Source organism: Oncorhynchus nerka, unplaced genomic scaffold, assembly GCF_034236695.1.
Source record: "Oncorhynchus nerka isolate Pitt River unplaced genomic scaffold, Oner_Uvic_2.0 unplaced_scaffold_3___fragment_2___debris, whole genome shotgun sequence".
Classification (NCBI taxonomy): domain Eukaryota; kingdom Metazoa; phylum Chordata; class Actinopteri; order Salmoniformes; family Salmonidae; genus Oncorhynchus; species Oncorhynchus nerka.
Genome location: NW_027040481.1, coordinates 400,760 through 421,038, shown reverse-complemented (window position 1 = coordinate 421,038; position 20,279 = coordinate 400,760). Strand labels below are relative to the sequence as shown.

Sequence of the window (20,279 nt, the reverse complement as noted above, 5' to 3'; positions counted from 1 at the left end):
AAAGTGGGGTTCTGATTGATGTTCCAACACTTAACACACACACACATACACACCTCTGTCTTCTTCCATATGGGAGGGAAAAGTATAGGGGATAGCTGTCCTAATCACATCTCAAGTGCATATCACTGAGTTCGAGTTTGGAGTAAATCAGAGAGGAATTAACAACAAGAGCACTGACTGGAGCTCCAAGGCCATGTATCTGCATGAGGAGAGGCTGCTGTGTGGTGACTACCCACTCAACTCTCAGCCCAGGAACTATGGCTATTGTCCACCAGGTAGGTTTGTGTTTAATGGATAGACAACATGACCAAATGTTATTGGAAACGTTGCATTACAGTGTTTAAAAATCCGAATTGCGCCTAACAATACAGTTTTTGCTCTTTCCTATTGAGAGGGGTAGCCTATCCCACTGGGCACAGACGTCAATTCAACATCTAACATAATGTCATTGAAATGATGTGGAAACAACGTTGATTCATTCAACCACTGTGTGCCCAGTGGTTAGCTATTTATGTAGTCTATTGTCATAGGTTTGTGGAATAAAAACATAACTCTAATATAGGCTATGAATGACGCAAATAAATACATTCTACTAGATTGTAAAGATGCGGTTCTGCGGGGCCAGTCTTGGAACAGCAGCGGTAAAGTCGGGTGTGAACCCGAGCTTTCAGCTCTTCAAGTCCGGGTGTCGCTCCAGGGTCGCGAGCTATGGGAACAATTTGGCGATATAGGAACTGAGATGCTCATCACCAAAACAGGAAGGTAGGATGTGTGGATGATAAATAGCGGTAGCCATAGGCCTTCATAATAACCGCTTGTCAAGAATATGAAACATGAGTGATAGAAACATTAGAAATTAATTAAATATGATAGCCTAAAATAATGTAATTTCTATTTGGTGACTGTTTTGGGACATAGGCCTAGTCTCAGAGTCTTTCTGTTTATAAAGTAGACATTTTTTCTCAAGGTTGACAATGCGAAGAACCACTATTTTTTATGAAATTGAATAACCGACAATAGTATGGAGCACAAAGTAACACTTTCAGTCTTTTGCTTATTTATGAAAATATTATTTGAGTTATTAATAATAGTGTATACAAACAACATACATATCTCAGCTACCATTACCCACTGTAACTACCTTTCTAGGACATACCAGTCCTTTGCAAAAGTCAACAGAATGTGTCGGGAGTCAAAATGTACACTTAACTCTGTAGGCGGCGCAAGAGTAGTCTGAGTACCAGTTTCTTCAGCTGAAGTTCCACTCCTTGTCACTGCCAAAGAGACTTTTTTATTTTTGTATTTTTTTTATTTAACATTTATTTAATCAGGTAGGCCAGTTGAGAACAAGTTCTCATTTACAACTGCGACATTGCCAATATAAAACAAAGCAGTGCGACACAAACAACACAGAGTTACACATGGAATAAACAAACGTACAGTCAATAACACAAGAGAAAAAATCAATACAGTGTGTGCAAATGTAGTAAGATTAGGGAGGTAAGGTAATAAATAGGCCATAGCGGCGAAATAATTACAATTTAGCAATTAAATACTGGAGTGATAGATAGTGCAATAAGATGAAACAAATAAACAACCGTTCAGCTATAGCTAACAGGGCTATAGTGCCACTAACAAAGATAACTACCCACACTGAAAGGAGGGGAAAAGGGGCTACCTAAGTATGATTCCCAATCAGAGACAATGATAGACAGCTGTCCCTGATTGAGAACCATACCCGGCCAAAACATAGAAATAAAGAAACATAGAAAACAAAACATAGAGTGCCCACCCCACATCACACCCTGACCTAACCAAATAGAGAAATAAAGCGTCTCTCTAAGGTCAGGGCATGACAGCAGAGCTGTTGACCGGGGTAGGGGTAGCCAGGTGGAAGGCATGGCCAGCTGTAGAAAAATGTTTATTGAAATTCTCGATTATCGTAGATTTATTGGTGGTGACAGTGTTTCCTAGCCTCAACGCAGTGGGCAGCTGGGAGGAGGTGCTCTTATTCTCCATGGACTTTACAGTGTCCCAGAACTTTTTGAAGTGTGTGCTACAGGATGCAAATTTCAGTTTGAAAAAGCTAGCCTTAGATTTCCTAACTGCCTGTGTATATTGGTTCCTAACCAATATCTGTTCTTAGTTCTACATTTTTTTAAAATGGGACATGCTTATTTAAGATGGGGAGGAAAGCACTTTAAAGAATAACCAGGCATCCTCTACTGATGGAATGAGGTCAATTTCCTTCCAGGTTACCCAGGCCAGGTTGATTAGAAAGGCCTGTTCGCTCTAGTGTTTTAGGGAGCGTTTGACAGTGATGAGGGGTGGTCGTTTGAATGCGGACCCATTACAGACTGGCCTTTCCAATGTCTATCTGCCGACTGCGGTTACTACACTTAACAAAAATATAAACGCAACATGTAAAGTGTTGGTCCCATGTTTCATGAGCTGAAATAAAAGATCCCAGAAATGTTCCATACACACAAAAAGCTTATTTGTGTCAGTTTCTGACCTTAGTTCATTTTTTATGTCTTTGTGTTAGGTTGGTCAGGGCGTGAGTTGGGGTGGGTAGTCTATGTTATTTTTTCTATGTTATATTTCTATGTGTTTGGCCTAGTATGGTTCTCAATCAGAGGCAGGTGTCGTTCGTTGTCTCTGATTGAGAATCATACTTAGGTAGCCTGTTTTTCCCATTTTGGTTGTGGGTGTTCTGTTTTTGTGTCTGCACCAGACAGAACTGTTTTGGTTGTGCTCTGTGTTTAGTTCCATTATTAAACGTATGAACACGTACCACACTGCACCTTGTTCCTCACCTTCTTCCACCTACGACAGCTGTTACAATTTCGCTGAAATGTTTTGCACAAATTTGTTTAGTGAGCATTTCTCCTTTTCCAAGATAATCCATCACCTGACAGGTGCTGCATATCAAGAAGCTGATTAAACAGTATGATTATTACACAGGTACACCTTGTGATGGGGAAAATAAAAGGCCACTCTAAAATGTGTAGTTTTGTGTCACAACACGATGCCACAGATGTCTCAAGTTTTGAGGGAGCGTGCTATTGGCATGCTGACTGCAGGAATGTCCACCAGATCTGTTGCCAGAGAACTGAATGTTAATTTTTCTACCATAAGCCGCTTCCAGAATTTGACAGTACGACCAACCAGCCTCACAACCACAGACCACATGTAACCACAGCAGCCCAGGATGTCCACATCTGGCTACTTCACCTGCGGAATCGTTTGAGCCCAGCCACCCGGACAGCTGATGAAACTGAGTTTGCACAACAGAAGAATTTCTGCACAAACTGTCAGAAACAATCTCACGAAAGCTCATCTACGTCCTCGTCGTCCTCACCAGAGTCTTGACCTGACTGCAGTTCGGCGTCGTAACCAAGTTCAGTGGGCAAATGCTCACCTTTGATGGCCACTGGCATGCTGGAGAAGTGTGCTCGTCACAGATGAATACCGGTTTCAACTGTACCGGGCAGATGGCAGACAGCGTGTATGGCGATGTGTGGGTGAGCAGTTTGCTGATGTCAACGTTGTGAACAGAGTTCCCATGGTGGCGGTGGGATTATGCTATGGGCAGGTATAAACTGCGGACAATGAACGCAATTGTATTTTATCGATGGCAATTTGAATGCACAGAGATACCGCGATAAGATCCTTAGTCCCATTCGTGCCATTCATCCTCCGACATCACCTAATATTTCAGCATGAAAATGCTCAGCCCCATGATGCAAGGATCTGTACACAATTCTTGGAAGATGTAAATGTCCCAGTTCTTCCATGGCTTGCATACTCAACAGACAGGGTGTTCCAGTTCCCGCCAATATGCAGCAACTTGACAAAGTCATTGAAGAGGAGTTGGATAACATTTCACAGGCCACAATCAACAGCCTGATCAACTCTATGCGAATGAGATGTGTTGCGCTGCATGAGGTACATGGTGGTCACAACAGATACTAACTGGTTTTCTGATCCACTCCCCCACCATTTTTTAAATGTATCTGTGACCAACATATGCAGCAGTGCTTGTCGGAACTTGGAAACTCTGAAATTTCCAACTTGCTAATTGGTTTTAGTTATACACTGGCCACGTTCAACCAGTTTGTCAGTAATGTCCGAGTGTCATATGTCCGACTAGCACCTGAACCTGACAATATACCCTACTAATTTATGGCGGAGATACTATTGGTTTTTGGCGGAGATACTATATATTTTCCATGACAACATGTGGAGTGTCAAAAATATAATTAGAATTTATTTAAAAAATATATATAAATCTACATTTAGCTGTTAGCTAGGCAAGTTGTTGTATTTTGAGGATTAAAACTTTTTTTGTGGTTGGAATATACTTTGAGAATTTAGAGGTGAGCTAGCAACTTTTTGAACGTTAGTACCTCAGTGCATTTGTTAGACTGGTTTTTCATCTGGACAAACAAAAAATGGTTGCCTAGCAACCGGATGCCAACATTTTTCTGTGGATAAAAAAGTTCATAAAAAAGTTCAGGAACAAAACATTGTCTACACTGTATTTCTGATCAATTTGATGTTATTATACACTACAGTTCAAAAGTTTGGGATCACTTAGAAATGCCCTTGTTTTTTAAATAAAAGCACATTTTTTGTCCATTAAAATAACATCAAATTGATCAGAAATACAGTGTAGACAATGTTAATGTTGTAAATGACTATTATAGCTGGAAACGACTGATTGTTAATGGAATGTCTACATACTGTATGCTTACAGAGGCCCATTATCAGCAACCATCACCCTCGTGTTCCAGTGGCACGTTGTGTAAACTAATCCAAATGCTAAATGATCATTAGAAAACCATTTTGCAAACATGTTAGCACAGCTGAAAACTTGTGTTGATTTAAGAAGCAATAAAACTGTCCTTCTTTAGACTAGTTGAATATTTGGAGCATCAGCATTTGTGGGTTTGATTACAGGCTCAAAAGGGCCAGAAACAAAGACTTTCTTTGTGAAACTCATCAGTCTATACTTGTTCTGAGAAATTAAGGCTATTCCATGTGAGAAATTGACAGGCTATCAATCAAGTCTAACTATCTTAGCTGGCATACCTACTGGCAAGTTTGGTAGACTTTAGAAAAGCAAGCAATAACTAAGTATACTGAATAAGACGTTCCTTTCAATCGTTTATCCATATTTTAGCAGAGATGCAGAGAAGCATATTTAGTTTCTTAAAAAAAACACACCAGTCAGGAGGATACAGACAGCTCAAGAGTTATGCTTACATATGCAGAAAAATATACATATTTCTTTGACACAGAATTAAGCATAATGATGTCTCTAGATTGCAGGAAAAATCAGTTTTAGGTGTTTGAATAATTCTAAATTTTCCAATTTACAGATGGGGGGCATAGCCCCACTACGGACCACCCCCAGGCATCCTCACGTACCTTGTGCTCCATCAGATTTTTAGGGTGCATGACACCCTTTGGCGGGGTTCATTGTAACAGGCTGCAGGGTTAAATGTAACACTGTTTTCAATGATAAAAATGAGGGGTAATTGAAACATTTTCTGACTTGAAGCTGATATTTGGATGAAATTTCACTACATTGACTAAAATACATGTATATTTGATCTTTTAGGCATGTCATATTGACCAAAAACAGAGTAACCAAAATGTATATATTATAGATAGGAAACTTTTCACATTCAAAACTATGATTTTTTTCCCTTAAATTTTTCTAAGGTATTTTCTTAGTTGTAAATTGCAAACTTGATATAAAGAACTGCCTTTTCCCCCCCATTTTTCCCCCATGTGAATATTTCTAAATACCATATAAAATACCATTGCATTTTAGATAAGGGGTTAATTGTGATAAATGTTCAAATTTGCCACCACTACAAATCTGAGTTTAATCTGAGTTTTGTGAGAAAATACAACAGTAATTATTGTCATCAGCTATACCAATCAACAGACCTCTTCTCACTGATAAAAATGATATATTAAAAAAAGAGAGGCGGCAAGAATATTGACAATTCTGCTTGAAAAATTGATGGATTCTTGCAAAAGTTACAAGGCATGTAGATACACTAACCAAGCATTAGCACATTGAATAACATCATTCAGCTTGCTACTTGGTTTCTAGTTTGAGTTTTGTTGTTACTTTGTGCCCTGTGTTACTTTGTGCCCTGGTCTCTCCTAACCGGTTGGTTCAATATTGTTCAAACTTCCCACCTGATTGTATTTTATAGGCGTATGTTTCCGAGCTGCAGAGTCACTGTGACAGGGTTGAATCCTCAGGCAAAGTATGTGTTGATGATGGACATGGTCTCGTTTGATGACGACAAATACAAGGTACCTCACCCTACCCCTCCCAGCATTATGCTACTGTTTATTTACATTTTGTTATCTATTGCTACCACAACACACACACACAAACTAAAGTTGTAGATTAGTGTTTGTGTTTAGATTGATAAGCTTTAGAAAAATATGTTAGATTCAAAACTGCAGAAGATGCTGGTTATCAATGTGTTTAGACACTAAACTGTACCTCTGTCCTGTGCAGTGGAGCAGGGATCGCTGGGAAGTGAGTGGTATGACCGAGTCACATCTTCCCAACCGCTTCTTCATCCACCCAGACTCTCCCTCCCTGGGGGAGAGGTGGATGCAATACCCCGTCTCGTTCCACAAGCTCAAACTCACCAACAACACCCTCAACTCCAGTGGCCTGGTAAGTCTTGGCATGGAAGGTCCATGGCACATTTTATGACATTAAAAGTGTCATGTCACCATGACACTGTTGCAAAAGAGCTGATAGTCACTGAATGTAACTTAAACCTGGAACATGCACCTTTTTGGGCAACCCAACCAAATTCTCATAGAAATGTGAGTTATAGATCTGTCATTCATGTTAAAAAAGTACAATATTTTTGGTTATGTACAATATATTTCACAGCAGTTTAGATGGTACAATGATTCTCTACACTATACTTGCTTGTTAACCGTCTGTTTTCCCCATGGTTTTTGTGCGTGATTGTTTTATTGTAAGTTCGGTCCGATGTTTGTGGGCTTGGTATTACTTAATGTATTTGGACATTTTTAGTGAAGTTCCTTGTGTTACTCATCTCTGCTGTCCTGCGCCTGACTCCTCTCCACCAGCTACACCCAGATCCTTACACCTTGCTTACATTTGTATACAAAAAGCTGTCTGTGCAAAGCTGTCATCAAGGCAAAGGGTGGCTACTTTGAAGAATCTCAAATATAAAATATGTTTTGATATGTTTGAGACCTTTTTGGTTGCTACATGATTCCATGTGTTATTTCATAGATTTGATGTCTTCACTATTGTTCTACAATGTAGAAAATAGTAAAAATAATGAAAAGCCCTTGAATTAGTAGGTGTGTGTCACGGTTTTCATATGGTGAAGGAGAGTCGGACCAAACTGCAGCGTGTCGATTGCGATTCATCTTTATTAAACAAACGTAAAAAACGACAAAACACTAACACTACAAAACAATAAACGAAATGAAAACCGAAAACAGCCTATACATGTGTCTACTAACCTCTAACAAGGACATCAAGACACTCAGGACAATCACCCACAATACAACCAAAGAATATGGCTGCCTAAATATGGTTCCCAATCAGAGACAACGATAAACACCTGCCTCTGATTGAGAACCACTTCAGACAGCCATAGACTTTCCTAGAACACCCTACTAAGCTACAATCCCACTAACATACACACCAAAACCCCCAGACAAAACACACCACAATACAAAAACTCCATGCCACACCCTGGCCTGACCCAATACATGAAGAAAAACACAAAATACTTAGACCAGGGCGTGACAGTGTGTCCAAACCTTTGACTGGTATTGTATATTAATTTTGTTGCAGAGATTTTTTTGGGGCCGCCAGTTGGAGAACCCTGATATAAGATGAGATGGAGAGTATGTGTTGACAGGCATAGTAGTAACAGGTATCATCATATGTTCTGCAGGTGGTTCTTCACTCCATGCATAAGTACCAGCCCCGTCTGCACATCGTCCAATCTCTAGACCCCTACAACCCTCTGTCAGGGGGCTACCTGCGCTTTACCTTCCCCGAGGCAGCCTTCATAGCTGTCACTGCCTACCAGAACTCAGAGGTAAGACCTTGGGATTCTCCAAGAAGGAGATATTGGAACAGCTCTAATCCAATTGTGTTGATTAGAGTGCTCTCTGGAGGTTGAATATGGACAATGCATGTAAAGTCTGGAACGTCAAATGCTGCTTCAAGAGTGCATAATAAGAGATGTGTACAGCACAGGAGTCTGCTGAGGGGAGAACGGCTAATAATAATGCCCGGAATGGAGCACATGGAATGGCATCAAACACCTGGAAAGGCCAAAACATTTTCAAAGACTCCAGTCACCCAAGTCATAGAATGTTCTCTCTGCTATCACACGGCAAACGGTACTGGAGAGCCAAGTCTAGGCCCAAAAGGCTCCTTAACAGCTTCTACCCATAAAACATAAGACTGCTGAATAATTAATCAAATGGCCACCTGGACTATTTACATTGACACCCCCCCCCCACTCACTGTTTATTATCTTTACCCCTACCTACATGTACAAATTACCTCGACTAACCTGCACCTCCACACATTGACTTGGTAATGGTACCTCCTGTATATCGCCTCGTTATTGTTATTTTGTGTTACTTTTTATTAAATTTTTAACTTTATTTAAAACATGTAACGTTGTAACGTTAAAAATGTATCGTTGTCATTTGTAAATATTTTCTTAACTCTATTCCTTGAACTGCATTGTTGGTTAAGACCTTGTAAGGAAGCATTTCACGGTAAGGTTGTATTCGGTGCATGTGCTATTTTATTTGTTTGCTGCATTTGATATCATTCCACTGATTCTGCTCCAGGCATTAGAACGAGCCCATTCTTCCCAATTAAGTAGCTACCAACCTCCTGTGGTGTACAGTACTAAACAAAAAAAGAAATGTCCCTTTTTCAGGATCCTGTCTTTCAAAGATAATTTGTAAAAATCCAAATAACTTCACAGATCTTCATTGTAAAGGGTTTAAACACTGTTTCCCATGCTTGTTCAAGAACCATAAACAATTAATGAACATGCACCTGTGGAACGGTCGTTAAGACACTAACAGCTTACAGACGGTAGGCAATTAAGGTCACAGTTATGAAAACTTAGGACACTAAAGAGGCCTTTCTACTGACTCTGAGAAACAGCAAAAGAAAGATGCCCAGGGTCCCTGTTCATGAGCATGAGGACTGCAGATGTGGCCAGGGCAACAAATTGCAATGTCCATACTGTGAGACGCCTAAGACAGCGCTACAGGGGGACAGCTGATCGTCCTCGCAGTGTCAGATCACGTGTAACAAAACCTGCACAGGATCGGTACATAAGAACATCACACATGCGGGGCAGGTACAGGATGGCAACAACAACTGCCCGAGTTACACCAGGAACGCACAATCCCTCCATCAGTGCTCAGACTGTCTGCAATAGGCTGAGAGAGGCTGGACTGAGGGCTTTTAGGCCTGTTGTAAGGCATGTCCTCACCAGACATCACCAGCCTATGGGCACAAACACACCGTCGCTGGACCAGACAGGACTGGCAAAAAGTGGTCTTCTCTGATGAGTCGCGGTTTTGTCTCACCAGGGGCGATGATCGGATTCGTGTTTATTGTTGAAGGACTGAGCGTTACACCGAGGCCTGCACTCTTGAGCGGGATCGATTTGGAGGTGGAGAGTCCGTCATGGTCTGGGGTGGTGTGTCACAGCATCATCGGACTGAGCTTGTTGTCATTGCAGTCAATCTCAACGCTTTGCATTACAGGGAAGAAATCCTCCTCCCTCATGTGGTACCCTTCCTGCAGGCTCATTCTTACATGACCCTCCAGCATGACAATGCCACCAGACATTTTGCTCATTCTGTGTGTGATTTCCTGCAAGACAGGAATGTCAGTGTTCTGCCATGGCCAGCGAAGAGCCCGGATCTCAATCCCATTGAGCACGTCTGGGACCTGTTGGATCGGAGGGTGAGGGCTAGGGCCTTTTCCCCCAGAAATGTCCGGGAACTTGCAGATGCCTTGGTGGAAGAGTTTGGTAACATCTCACAGCAAGATCTGGCAAGATCTGGCAAATCTGGTGCAGTCCATGAGGAGGAGATGCACTGCAGTACTTAATGCATCTAGTGGCCACACCAGATACTGACTGTTACTTTTGACCCTCCCTTCTTTCAGAGACACATAATTCAATTTCCGTTAGTCACATGTCTGTGGAACTTGTTCAGTTTATGTCTCAGTTCTTGAATCTTGTTATGTTCATACAAATATTTACACATGTTAAGTTTGCTGAAAGTAAACGCAGTTGACAGTGAGAGCACGTCTATTTGTTTTGCTGAGTTTATAATAAATGAGATGTGCTAATTTACCCAACAGATAACAAAGCTCAAGATAGACAACAACCCCTTTGCAAAAGGATTTTGTGACAATGGGCTGAACAGAAAAAGGTGAGAGACAGCCTTCTAGTAGCTTGAAACACGAACAGCAACTCACTTGAAAGTGATACAATACTCCTCCCAGTATGACTCAGAATAACTATCAAATGTGTTTGTCAATTATATTGAGGAGCAATATGTTCCCCTTGGTAAACCTTTGAATTGTTTGCTCAGTGGAAGACATGATGATTGTGCAGAATTGGAATAGTACTTAGTCGACTCACTGATCAATTAAGTGACATGTTCTTTTCCATTTTACTGGTATACATCACTATCATGTTCATAAGAAACTGTGAATAATGACAATAGTTTCTCTCTGTAGGTTCAGAGAAAAGGAAGGTCAGAGCTCCGAAAAACTAAATGAAAGACAACTCCAGATGGAATTGGAATCTTCAAATGGTATAGTCACATACAGAGTTAATAACAGAGTTTATTCAAACATCTGTAAAGAAAATTGAAATTGTAAACATTACACCTAATTTCTAAAGAACGTATTTCTATTTCATACTATGAAAAATCTAGCTATGAAAGTCAAGCCAGCTGTCTATTGATCTTTCCTAACATGGGAAAAGGAAACTGCTCAAGAAAATAGCCAGCAGGTGTCATTATTTCATTTTGAGACCATCCAAAAACTGTAGTAGGCTATCTACGTAGTCATTCTATACCCGTCCTCTAAAGTTCATTTTTAGGACATTTTAAAGAGTTTGTCAAAGTAGAAGGTGAAGGAATCTCCATGCATCTTCTCTCCTTACTGTTCTAGCATCTGAGCCTGTATTCATAGTGTCTCAGAGTTGGAGTGCTGATCTAGGATCAGTTTGCCATTTAATAATGATGAATACGATTACATGGATCCTAGATCAGCACTCCAACTCTGAGACACTTTATGAATACGGGCCCTGTTCTTTTCTGTCCTGTCCTCATTGTTTCAGTAGGATCCAGGCCAGTGGAGTCAGATGATGAGGCTGATGTCATCGTCTCAAGCTCTAGCTCAGTGAATTCTTATGGTGCAGCAGGATCCAGGACTGATGACATCACGTCTCTCTCTGCTGCACATAACCCCTTAATCTCTGCCTTCGTGAACTGGGGGGCTGCGGCTGCAGCCCTGCCCTGTGGCCAGGAGGGATGGGGGGTCCAGGACACAATGACCCACAACACCCACACATACAACACACTTACTACCAGGGACTATGGCAGGTCAGATGATCAAGGCCATTTTCAATCTTAAAAGTGTATTAAATCAAATCATCAGCAATGAATTGTGAACGAGAATCATAATGCTTCTTCTTACCAGTCCAGTATTTCTATAGTATGATTATTGAATAAACACAAAAATAAAAACTAGGCTAATATTCTGAAACTGTACTCTATTGTTCTATTTCAGCCCTGGGCAGCATAACAAAGCCAGGCATACTGGTTTATCAAACGTTGCTTCTCCTCTCTTCCTCCCACACCCTCCACTGGGCCAGACTCACCACCTAGGGTCTGTTGGCTTCAGGAGGCCCCAGGCGCAGAGCAGGAAACCAGTGGGGCCTCACCCACTTCACCACCGAGGAGGTCCAAGTGGTCCAGTACCAGAACTCTCCCATAGCCATAGCCACACATCAGACCACCAGCCTCAGCAGCAGCAGCCACAGACCCATCAGGCTGAGTTTGACTACCCTCTCCCCCTGCCCCCAAAGGTCAGCAGGATGCACCTACCTGAGAGTGCCCTGCGTAGCCTGGAGAAGAGCCCCTCCCCTTCGGTGTCCTGCAGCCCTTGGTCCCTCACCGACATGCTCAACAGGATCCAAAGCAGGGAAGGGTTTGGGATCAACTCAGTGATCCCCCAGGGGAAGCTGCTCCATGCCCAGACCCAGTATGAGAGGCCAGGCCTGGAGCTGGGGGTGAACAAGGAGCTCCGGCCACCACAGCCCTCTCCACAACATGATACGCTACCACCAGAACAGCTTGATTGGTTCTGCTGGGCTGCTAAGAGACAACTATGTGGACCCTAGAGTGCCCTCCTGTAAGTCACCTATGCTCGTCCTGTAAGTCACCTATGCTCGACCTGTAAGTGATCTCTTGTTCAGTAAACACAACAGGTCAGGTAGACATGAACATTTTCCCCCACCACTTGTGGACATCTAGCAACATCCCTGGGTAGACTTGAGGCAAATTAATATGCAATATTGAGTCATGTATAGTTAATTTCCCTTTGCTATGTAAATCATATTTTTCAGTTGTAAAATAGGGAAGTGGTTTGCTAGGATAAGGAACTGGGGACTCTTTTGCCCTGACATTAGATTTGTATCGTTTGTAAGGGGAGCTAACAACTATGCAATAGATTTGCATGTCTTAACCGTCAACATGTTTCCCCACTTTCTTGGGACATTGTAATTAACAGTAAATAATGAGTGAGATTATATGTGAGATGTGAATGCAGAAGAGCAGTGGTTAATCAAACATACAAAATTGTTTTTTTTGTTTTGATGTTAAGGCTGATAACATTAGCCATATCCATACTGTATGTGTCGTTGTCATGCTAGACAAGTTGGCTACAGCATGTACAGCATAAGAGTTATGGGACGAGGATAATGTAACAGGCCACTGGTAACTGATTCTCTGAAAGAATACTGAGGAAACTGTATGAGGTGGCAGAATATTTATTACAGGGAAGTGAATCATACTTTGCAACAGCAAGACTGGAGGATATGAGGGTCACATGTTCACATGCTGAAATATCCATTTGGGACCAGTTTTCCAGTAGTATGTAATGTAACAATCTATATAAATCCAAAATAGACAAATTCACATAAACACATTTATTAAGTTTGAATAGATATTGTATATTTCAATAATGTGCAATCTTTTTAAAAATATAAATACACTGCATTCGGAAAGTATTCAGACCCGGTTATACATGTGTGCAAATTTACAAAAAAAAAAAACTGAAATATCATATTTACTTAAGCATTCAGACCCTTTACTCTGTACTTTGTTGAAACACCTTTGGCAGCAATTACAGCCTCGAGTCTTCTTGGGTATGACGCGACAAGCTTAGCACACCTGTATTTGGGGAGTTTCTCCCATTCTTCTCTATAGATCCTCTCAAGCTCTGTCAGGTTGAATGGGGAGCGTCGCTGCACATCTATTTTCAGATCTCTCCAGAGATTTTCGATCGCGTTCAAGTCCGAGCTCTGGCTGGGCCACTCAAGCACATTCAGAGACTAGTCCCGAAGCCACTCCTGCGTTGTCTTTGCTGTGTGCTTACGGTCATTGTCCTATTGGAAGGTGAACCTGAGGTCTGAGGTCCTGAGCACTCTGGAGCAGATTTTCATCAAGGATCGCTTTGTACTTTGCTCTGTTCATTTTTCCCTCGACCCTAACTAGTCTCCCAGTTTCTGCCGCTGAAAAACATGCTTCACCGTAGGGATGGTGCCAGGTTCCCTCCAGACTTGACGCTTGTCATTCAGGACAAAGAGTTGAATCTTGGTTTCATCAGACCGGAGAGTGGCTTCCGTCTGGACATAACCATAAAGGTCTGATTGGTGGAGTGCTGCAGAGATGGTTATCCTTCTGGAAGGAAAAGTCAAATGTAGAATAAGTCAAGGAGTCTGAACACTTTCCGAATGCACTGTATATACTCTATAGATAAAGATAATAGTTAAAGGCATACAATGTTTGGTCTTCAACTACATTCTAGATCCGAAAGGTAGATTTACCTGAACTGAAAGCTGCTTCTACTCCGCTGAAATCAAATGACACTATCCATAATACACAATGCCATTTTTTTAAAGAACATTGGCACAAAATGTTTTTCAGCTGAACAAAAACACATTTTGATCAGGGAAAGACTTCAGTATGTTTAGATAGAACATTACCCCACAACATAAGGGGCATAGAAAGAAATTAGTTGGTGGATGGGCCTGCAGAAATATGGATGGGGCATATTGTATAATTTTTGTTTTGTTTTTGGGCCTGGCTCCCCAGTGGGTGGACCTGTGTCCACCCATGCCTACGGCCCCGTTCAACATTTCCAACTTTCTACAATTCAAACCAGACATTTCATCAAACAGAATACAGGTTGCATTCTGGTTTCCAGTACTGTATCACACAATTTATCACTTCAAAATGTTACGGTCTGGTCTAAGATGTAAATCTTACATCAGAGAATATAATAAAAGCACAATAAAATAAATACAGTATTTCCAAAGAAACACTTTTGGTGATCAGTAGGGATTAGATTCTCCCCCACACCAGCGATATACCACCGTTGGCATTGGCAGCAGGTAACATTACTGTAAAATAAAATGCATTTGCCTGACTACACAAACGGAATTATTCCGTTGAGCTATGTTCGCTACATACTTTGGTGCATTGGTGAATACATATCTGCATTGGTGAAGTCAATTGTGGTGATGTCAAAATGAAGGGTGGAATTCATTCTTATTTATATGGTTGTACAAAACAAAGTCATCAGTGATTGGATCATCTCTAACCAATCAGAGTATTAAAGCCAATGACACATTTTAAAAATGCCACTTTACAATTTGTTCTGGTTCTGGCCCAACCCTTCAGTTTCTGGGACCAATCAGATTTGAATGAGTTGCATTCTAGACATCATTGGGGAGGTACTTTCTATAATAGAGCCCCACAGTGGTGGTGTCATAAAACCCATAAAACAAAGTGGTCAAACAGGGAAATGGTTTCAATCGTTTTCCCAACATTCATTTTTTCCCATAGGGAATTTTATAAACACTTGAAATAAGGGCTGTGTTTCGTGAAGGCTTACCCTGGCATGACATTTTGACAACCATGTAAATCTCTCTTGGACAAGGTGACTTTTAGCAATATATTTACACTCAGATTTGAAAATGCTAATTAGTATCAAAGTAGACAATGCAAGACTACACATCCCTGCAAGCTCCTACACGTCATCTCTAGCTGACACCTTTGCTAACAGGTATTGTGTCAATTTAAAACTCGCACAAGACTCACAGAATTGTCAATTTAAAGAAATGTAGCCAATTGATTAATTACTAAATTTAGCTAACATTAGATAGTTTATCCTGAGATTCTTACCTTTGCCTCGATTTGGCAGTTTTGTTCAGATCATCATGGCATTTGTAGTTCTTTATGATAGCCACATTAGCAGATAATTAGCATTTCATTTTTTGGGGGTAAATACAGGCTACTATATTGATAAAAATCACCTTGTCCTAGAGATAATTATTTCATTATTATTTCTTTTTTCTTTTTCGGGGACAAAATATACTTGTTTTTGTCCTAGAGAGATTTACACGGTTATCACAACGTCACGCCAAGGTAAGCCTACATGAAACACTGCCCAAATTTGAAGTGTTTCTAAAATCCCCTACAGGAAAAATGAATTGTGGAAAAACGATTGGAACCATTTCCTTGTTTGACCACTAGGTTATAAGGGTATTATGACTCATCCAGACTCATTGCGGAGAACGTCCATGGACATGGCATAGCGTTTGGCCGGAGCAACATTGGTTCAGCAAGTGTCTAGAAATCTCAAACTCTCTAACATATTTTCATAAAATAAAAATGACTTAAAATGAACTCCAGTCCAACTCAAACGTCTAAACAAACTGAAATGTCTTCTTGTGTTTAAAGCACATTGGGTAAGGCATGTGGAGATAGCTGATACATGATTGGATGGTCAACAGGTCTTGGCAGTATTGAATTCCTAGTCAAAGATATCAAGCAGCACCTTGTAAAATCCTGAAATTAAGGAGTCTAGTAAACTGTAGAGATAAATCCTTTATAAAAATGTATATGTAATTTAAGAATGGAACCACAAGGTGACATAACACAACATTGGCTACCCTAACGGACTGAAATGCATATTGTCATATGACATCTCAATAATTGGAAAGAAGTAGAACAAGTATTAAAGCTTAGATTGACTGAGGTAATCCAGATGATCAGGAAAGCTAGCAGGACTCCCGGGTCTCTATATTAAGGCTAATCTTGAAAGTATATGGCTTCATACAGACATGAAGATCGATGCACACATGTTCATGTGTATAATTTCTGCGTCTTGCATGTCTTGTCCTAAGAAGACACACCTCTCCCATACACAAGATAAAGAATGAAGTGAAGATTCTAGTAAAGAAAAAGGCAAATGATATGAGGATGGGGGAGTACATTTCTACATCTCTCATTGAATTTCACTGTAGTATCACTAAACTTTTTGAATTGCCAAACCATTACTTTTCCTGAGGTTTGGCCACTTGGTTGGTTAACAGGCACATAAGAATGAAACAATAAAAATGGGTGACGAAATACTTAACACTTGCACAAGTAACTGTAAAGAACCATGGGCATATCCAAGGTACTAATTGTAACACAATGAAAAAAACTACAAAGACACAAGGCGAGACCTTTCAGACTAGAAAAATCAGGATGAATGCCCCTTTTCTATAATGTAGACGAGTGTAAGTACAACACAATGGGGGTAACTTCTTAAAAACAAAATATAAAATGAACGGTTGCTTTTTTTGTTCTTTAAAAGAATAACATTCAGTGGCCCATGCAGATGATCTGGTCCTATAGGAGCCAAGGCACCAGGGGTCTAGGAAATGAGAACGACTACTCTTTCGTAGTAAAAAAACAACTCTTGTATTCAAGTGTTTCTTGTTGATTTAAAGAGCGCATAAGAGAGATGTATTGGAGTCGGGGGGCATTGGATTGTTTTCATGCTTGAGGGTTGGTCATCTTCTGAAGAAAAGGGATCTGTGGGATGATAAGAGAGAGACTGGGTTAGCTGCAGCCTTCACTGGAACAATGGAGAGCCCTGTGACTTAGTGAGAATCTAAAAAGTTGGCCCATTGCCATCGACTGACTATTTGCACATTACCCAAATATTTACATAGAGAATAGGATGCTATTTGGGACACACAGAGTGAGGAAACTGAGTGTAGTTAGGGATGAAACATGGTAGGATCTGTAGGGAGTATGCTCTGGAATGACTGCAATTCGACATGGACTTCACAGCAAAATTGTATTTCTATTGTGTACAAAAGTGCTAATGTTTATGTATAGGCCTACTGTAGATTCAGCCTTATAAACCTAGCTAGCTGAGGCTGGATAGATGGAATGTGTTCACACACCTGCAGTGATTATGAGTATGGGCGGGGTATCGCTCTCTACATTCTACTGACCCCCTGGAATGTGAACGTACCCCCTCCCCCCTCACCTTCATCAGGTCCACCCCTGTGAGAGCGTTGACGGACACGGGGAGCTCAGCCAATAGGCGGTTAACCTCGCCGGTCACACGACTACCGTCCCCGCTCAGGATGACAATCTCATTAGTCTGGGCCAGGGGTGCCGCCACCTTGCCAGCAATCTGTACCAACACAATGACACAAACCTTCTTCACCTGGGTGTTCTTCTGAGAGAACTCACCTAACACAGCCTTTAGTTGTCAGGTTTAAACCTCAAAAAATGGTAACACTGAAAACATTAATATTTTTAATCTTCCATTTTTTCATGTCCAAAAGCTGACACACACATTATACCAAATGATTGTGTGCAGCTCTATGTCAACTCCTCCTTACCACAACACAATGTATAAAGTGTTAAATGCCCCTCAGTCCTGACACACTGACCTTAGGCAGGGCCTCTAGGACCAGAGCAGTCTTGGCAGCCTCTCCATAATGCTGGTAGGCCTCAGCCTTCAGCCTCATCTTTTCAGCCTCAGCCTTCCCTATAGCCTCTATGGAACCGGCCTCTGCCTCTCCGATACGACGGATTTTCTCTGCCTCCGCTTGGGCCGTCAGCACCTTCTTCATCCTGTTCAGGGGTTGGCACGAGGGCATTTAAAGGGTTTAACTCGAACAACATCATTAGATTGCAGACTAGATTTCATTGAACTACAGTATGAACATCTGCTACACACCTAAATCATAGCTATAATTTGGTTTAAACCACATCACTAAGGATCGATCATGGTCCACACACACCAACACAGTCGTAAGGAGGGCACAACAACATCTCGTCTCCCTCAGGAAGCTGAAAAGATTTGGCATGGGACCTCGGATCCTCAAAAAGTTATACAGCTGCACCATTGAGAGCATCTTGACTGGCTGCATCGCCGTATGGTATAGCAACTGCTTGGCATCCGACCGCAAGGCGCTAAAGAGGGTAGTGCATACCATTGCTCCCTGCCATCCAGGACCTCTATACCAGGCGGTGTCAGAGGAAGGACCTAAAAATGGTCAAAGGCTCCAGCCACACAAGTCATAGACTTTTTTCTCTGCTACCGCAAGGCAAGCGGTACCAATGCACCAAGTCTGGAACCAACAGGACCCTGAACAGCTTCTACCCACAAGCCATAAGGGGGTGGCAGGTAGCCTAGTGGTTAGAGCATTGGGCCAGTAACTGAAAGGGTGCTATATTGAATCCCCGAGCTGACAAGGTAAAAATCTATTGAAATGCCCCTGAACAATACACATTGTCCTTATTTTGCATGCATTCTGGGAGCGTCTCAGTGATTGGTTACTCACTTCTGTCCCTCGGCCAGCTGTTGCATCTTGTAGGCCTCAGACTCGGCCGGCCTCTTGACTGTGGCGATCAGCTCCTTCTCAGTGCGGTCAATCTCCTTCTCCTCAATGGTGATCTGCTTCTTCCTCTGAACCACCTCGATCTCGATCTCCTCCAGACGGATCTTCTGCTGCTCCTTGGCAGCCTGCAGCTCGTAGGCCAGCTGGGCCTCTGCTTTCTAGGGGGGGAGAAAAGGCAGCGGTGATATTCACCAGGAATGAAATGGAATCCAATGTGCTGAAACGAAAAGGGACTACCTGAACTTGTCCCGGTAGTTCCCTTTCCTTTGAAAAACGTTTAGCTTTGGTGTGCACTAATGAATATGACCAGGGTGAATATACTATAAAGGATTAAACATTTTTCACATTAGGCGTAGATTTGATGTCATCGATTGACTACTAGGTGAATCTAATCTAGAGCAATGATGCCCATGTCTGATACCTTTGTGTTGACTTCTTGATTGAAAGCAGCCTTCTGCATCTCCAACCCTCTCTTAGAGTCGGCCATCTTGGTATCTGCTTGGAACTTGATGTCCATCATCTCTTTCTTACATTCTGCTTCCTATTGGGGGCACAGACCACAAGATGAGAAGAGAAGATTCAGTGTAGCAAAGACTAACATGAATACTGAGTGCGATGTACTGCGACACATTCAGGGAATCTACTTGTTTGCAGGATATTTCTTACCCTGATTCCTGCGTCTCTCTCTGCCTCGGCCACTCCGATGTCTGCGTCTCGCTGTACTGCAGCTGTCTGACTCTTGCCCAAGGAACTCAGGTACTCCACTTTATCATAAACATCCTGACAAGGACAGGGATAAAACAGAGGCCCTCAGTCATTGTGCGGCAAGTGGTGTCACTTTAAGTGTATAAAGCTGCAATAGGATGACTGTTCCCCTGTCTCTTACCTTGATGGTGAAGCTGAGGATCTCGATGCCCATGCGGCCCACGTCAGGCGCTGCCACCTCCCTCACCAGAGCAGCAAATCTGTCTCTGTCCTGGTAGATCTGCTCCACCGTCAGAGTACCTGGAACATAGGACTGGGGTCAGTGTCTGGCTGGATCACTAACCATAGACTGATATGGATTCCTCTATCTGAAGTGGTGATTTATTTAAATGAGTTGTACATTGTAAAATTCTTAGTATCTTATATCAGAGTTAAACCAGAGCCTAAGGGTCCGAGGAGTGCATGCATACATTATATGGCATATAGAATTTGATTTCCTGA

At 41.7% G+C, this 20,279-nt stretch overlaps 2 protein-coding genes across 5 annotated transcripts in view; one reads left to right on the top strand and one right to left on the bottom strand.

The window, feature by feature from the left end:
* The first annotated feature begins 546 nt into the window (after positions 1 to 546).
* tbx16l (T-box transcription factor 16, like) lies at positions 547 to 15,797 on the top strand. The gene is given in 9 exon segments (XM_029672061.2): positions 547 to 762; positions 6,237 to 6,339; positions 6,551 to 6,715; positions 7,989 to 8,135; positions 10,445 to 10,515; positions 10,826 to 10,902; positions 11,436 to 11,697; positions 11,885 to 12,412; positions 12,414 to 15,797. Coding segments are annotated over 9 exon segments (1,671 nt in total). The 5' UTR covers positions 547 to 565; the 3' UTR covers positions 12,535 to 15,797.
* A 459-nt stretch (positions 15,798 to 16,256) lies between these two features.
* LOC115135929 (flotillin-2a-like) overlaps positions 16,257 to 20,279 on the bottom strand; it is a 38,523-nt gene continuing 34,500 nt past the window's right edge. For all 4 annotated transcript variants that reach the window (XM_029671157.2, XM_029671158.2, XM_065017026.1 and 1 more), the window contains 7 exons: positions 19,960 to 20,078; positions 19,740 to 19,853; positions 19,495 to 19,614; positions 19,017 to 19,231; positions 18,120 to 18,303; positions 17,708 to 17,857; positions 16,257 to 17,244 (listed from right to left, as the gene is read on the bottom strand). In XM_029671157.2, coding sequence (XP_029527017.1) covers positions 17,206 to 17,244; positions 17,708 to 17,857; positions 18,120 to 18,303; positions 19,017 to 19,231; positions 19,495 to 19,614; positions 19,740 to 19,853; positions 19,960 to 20,078 — 941 coding nt within the window. In that variant the 3' untranslated portion in view covers positions 16,257 to 17,205. The remainder of the gene's footprint in view (positions 17,245 to 17,707; positions 17,858 to 18,119; positions 18,304 to 19,016; positions 19,232 to 19,494; positions 19,615 to 19,739; positions 19,854 to 19,959; positions 20,079 to 20,279) is intronic.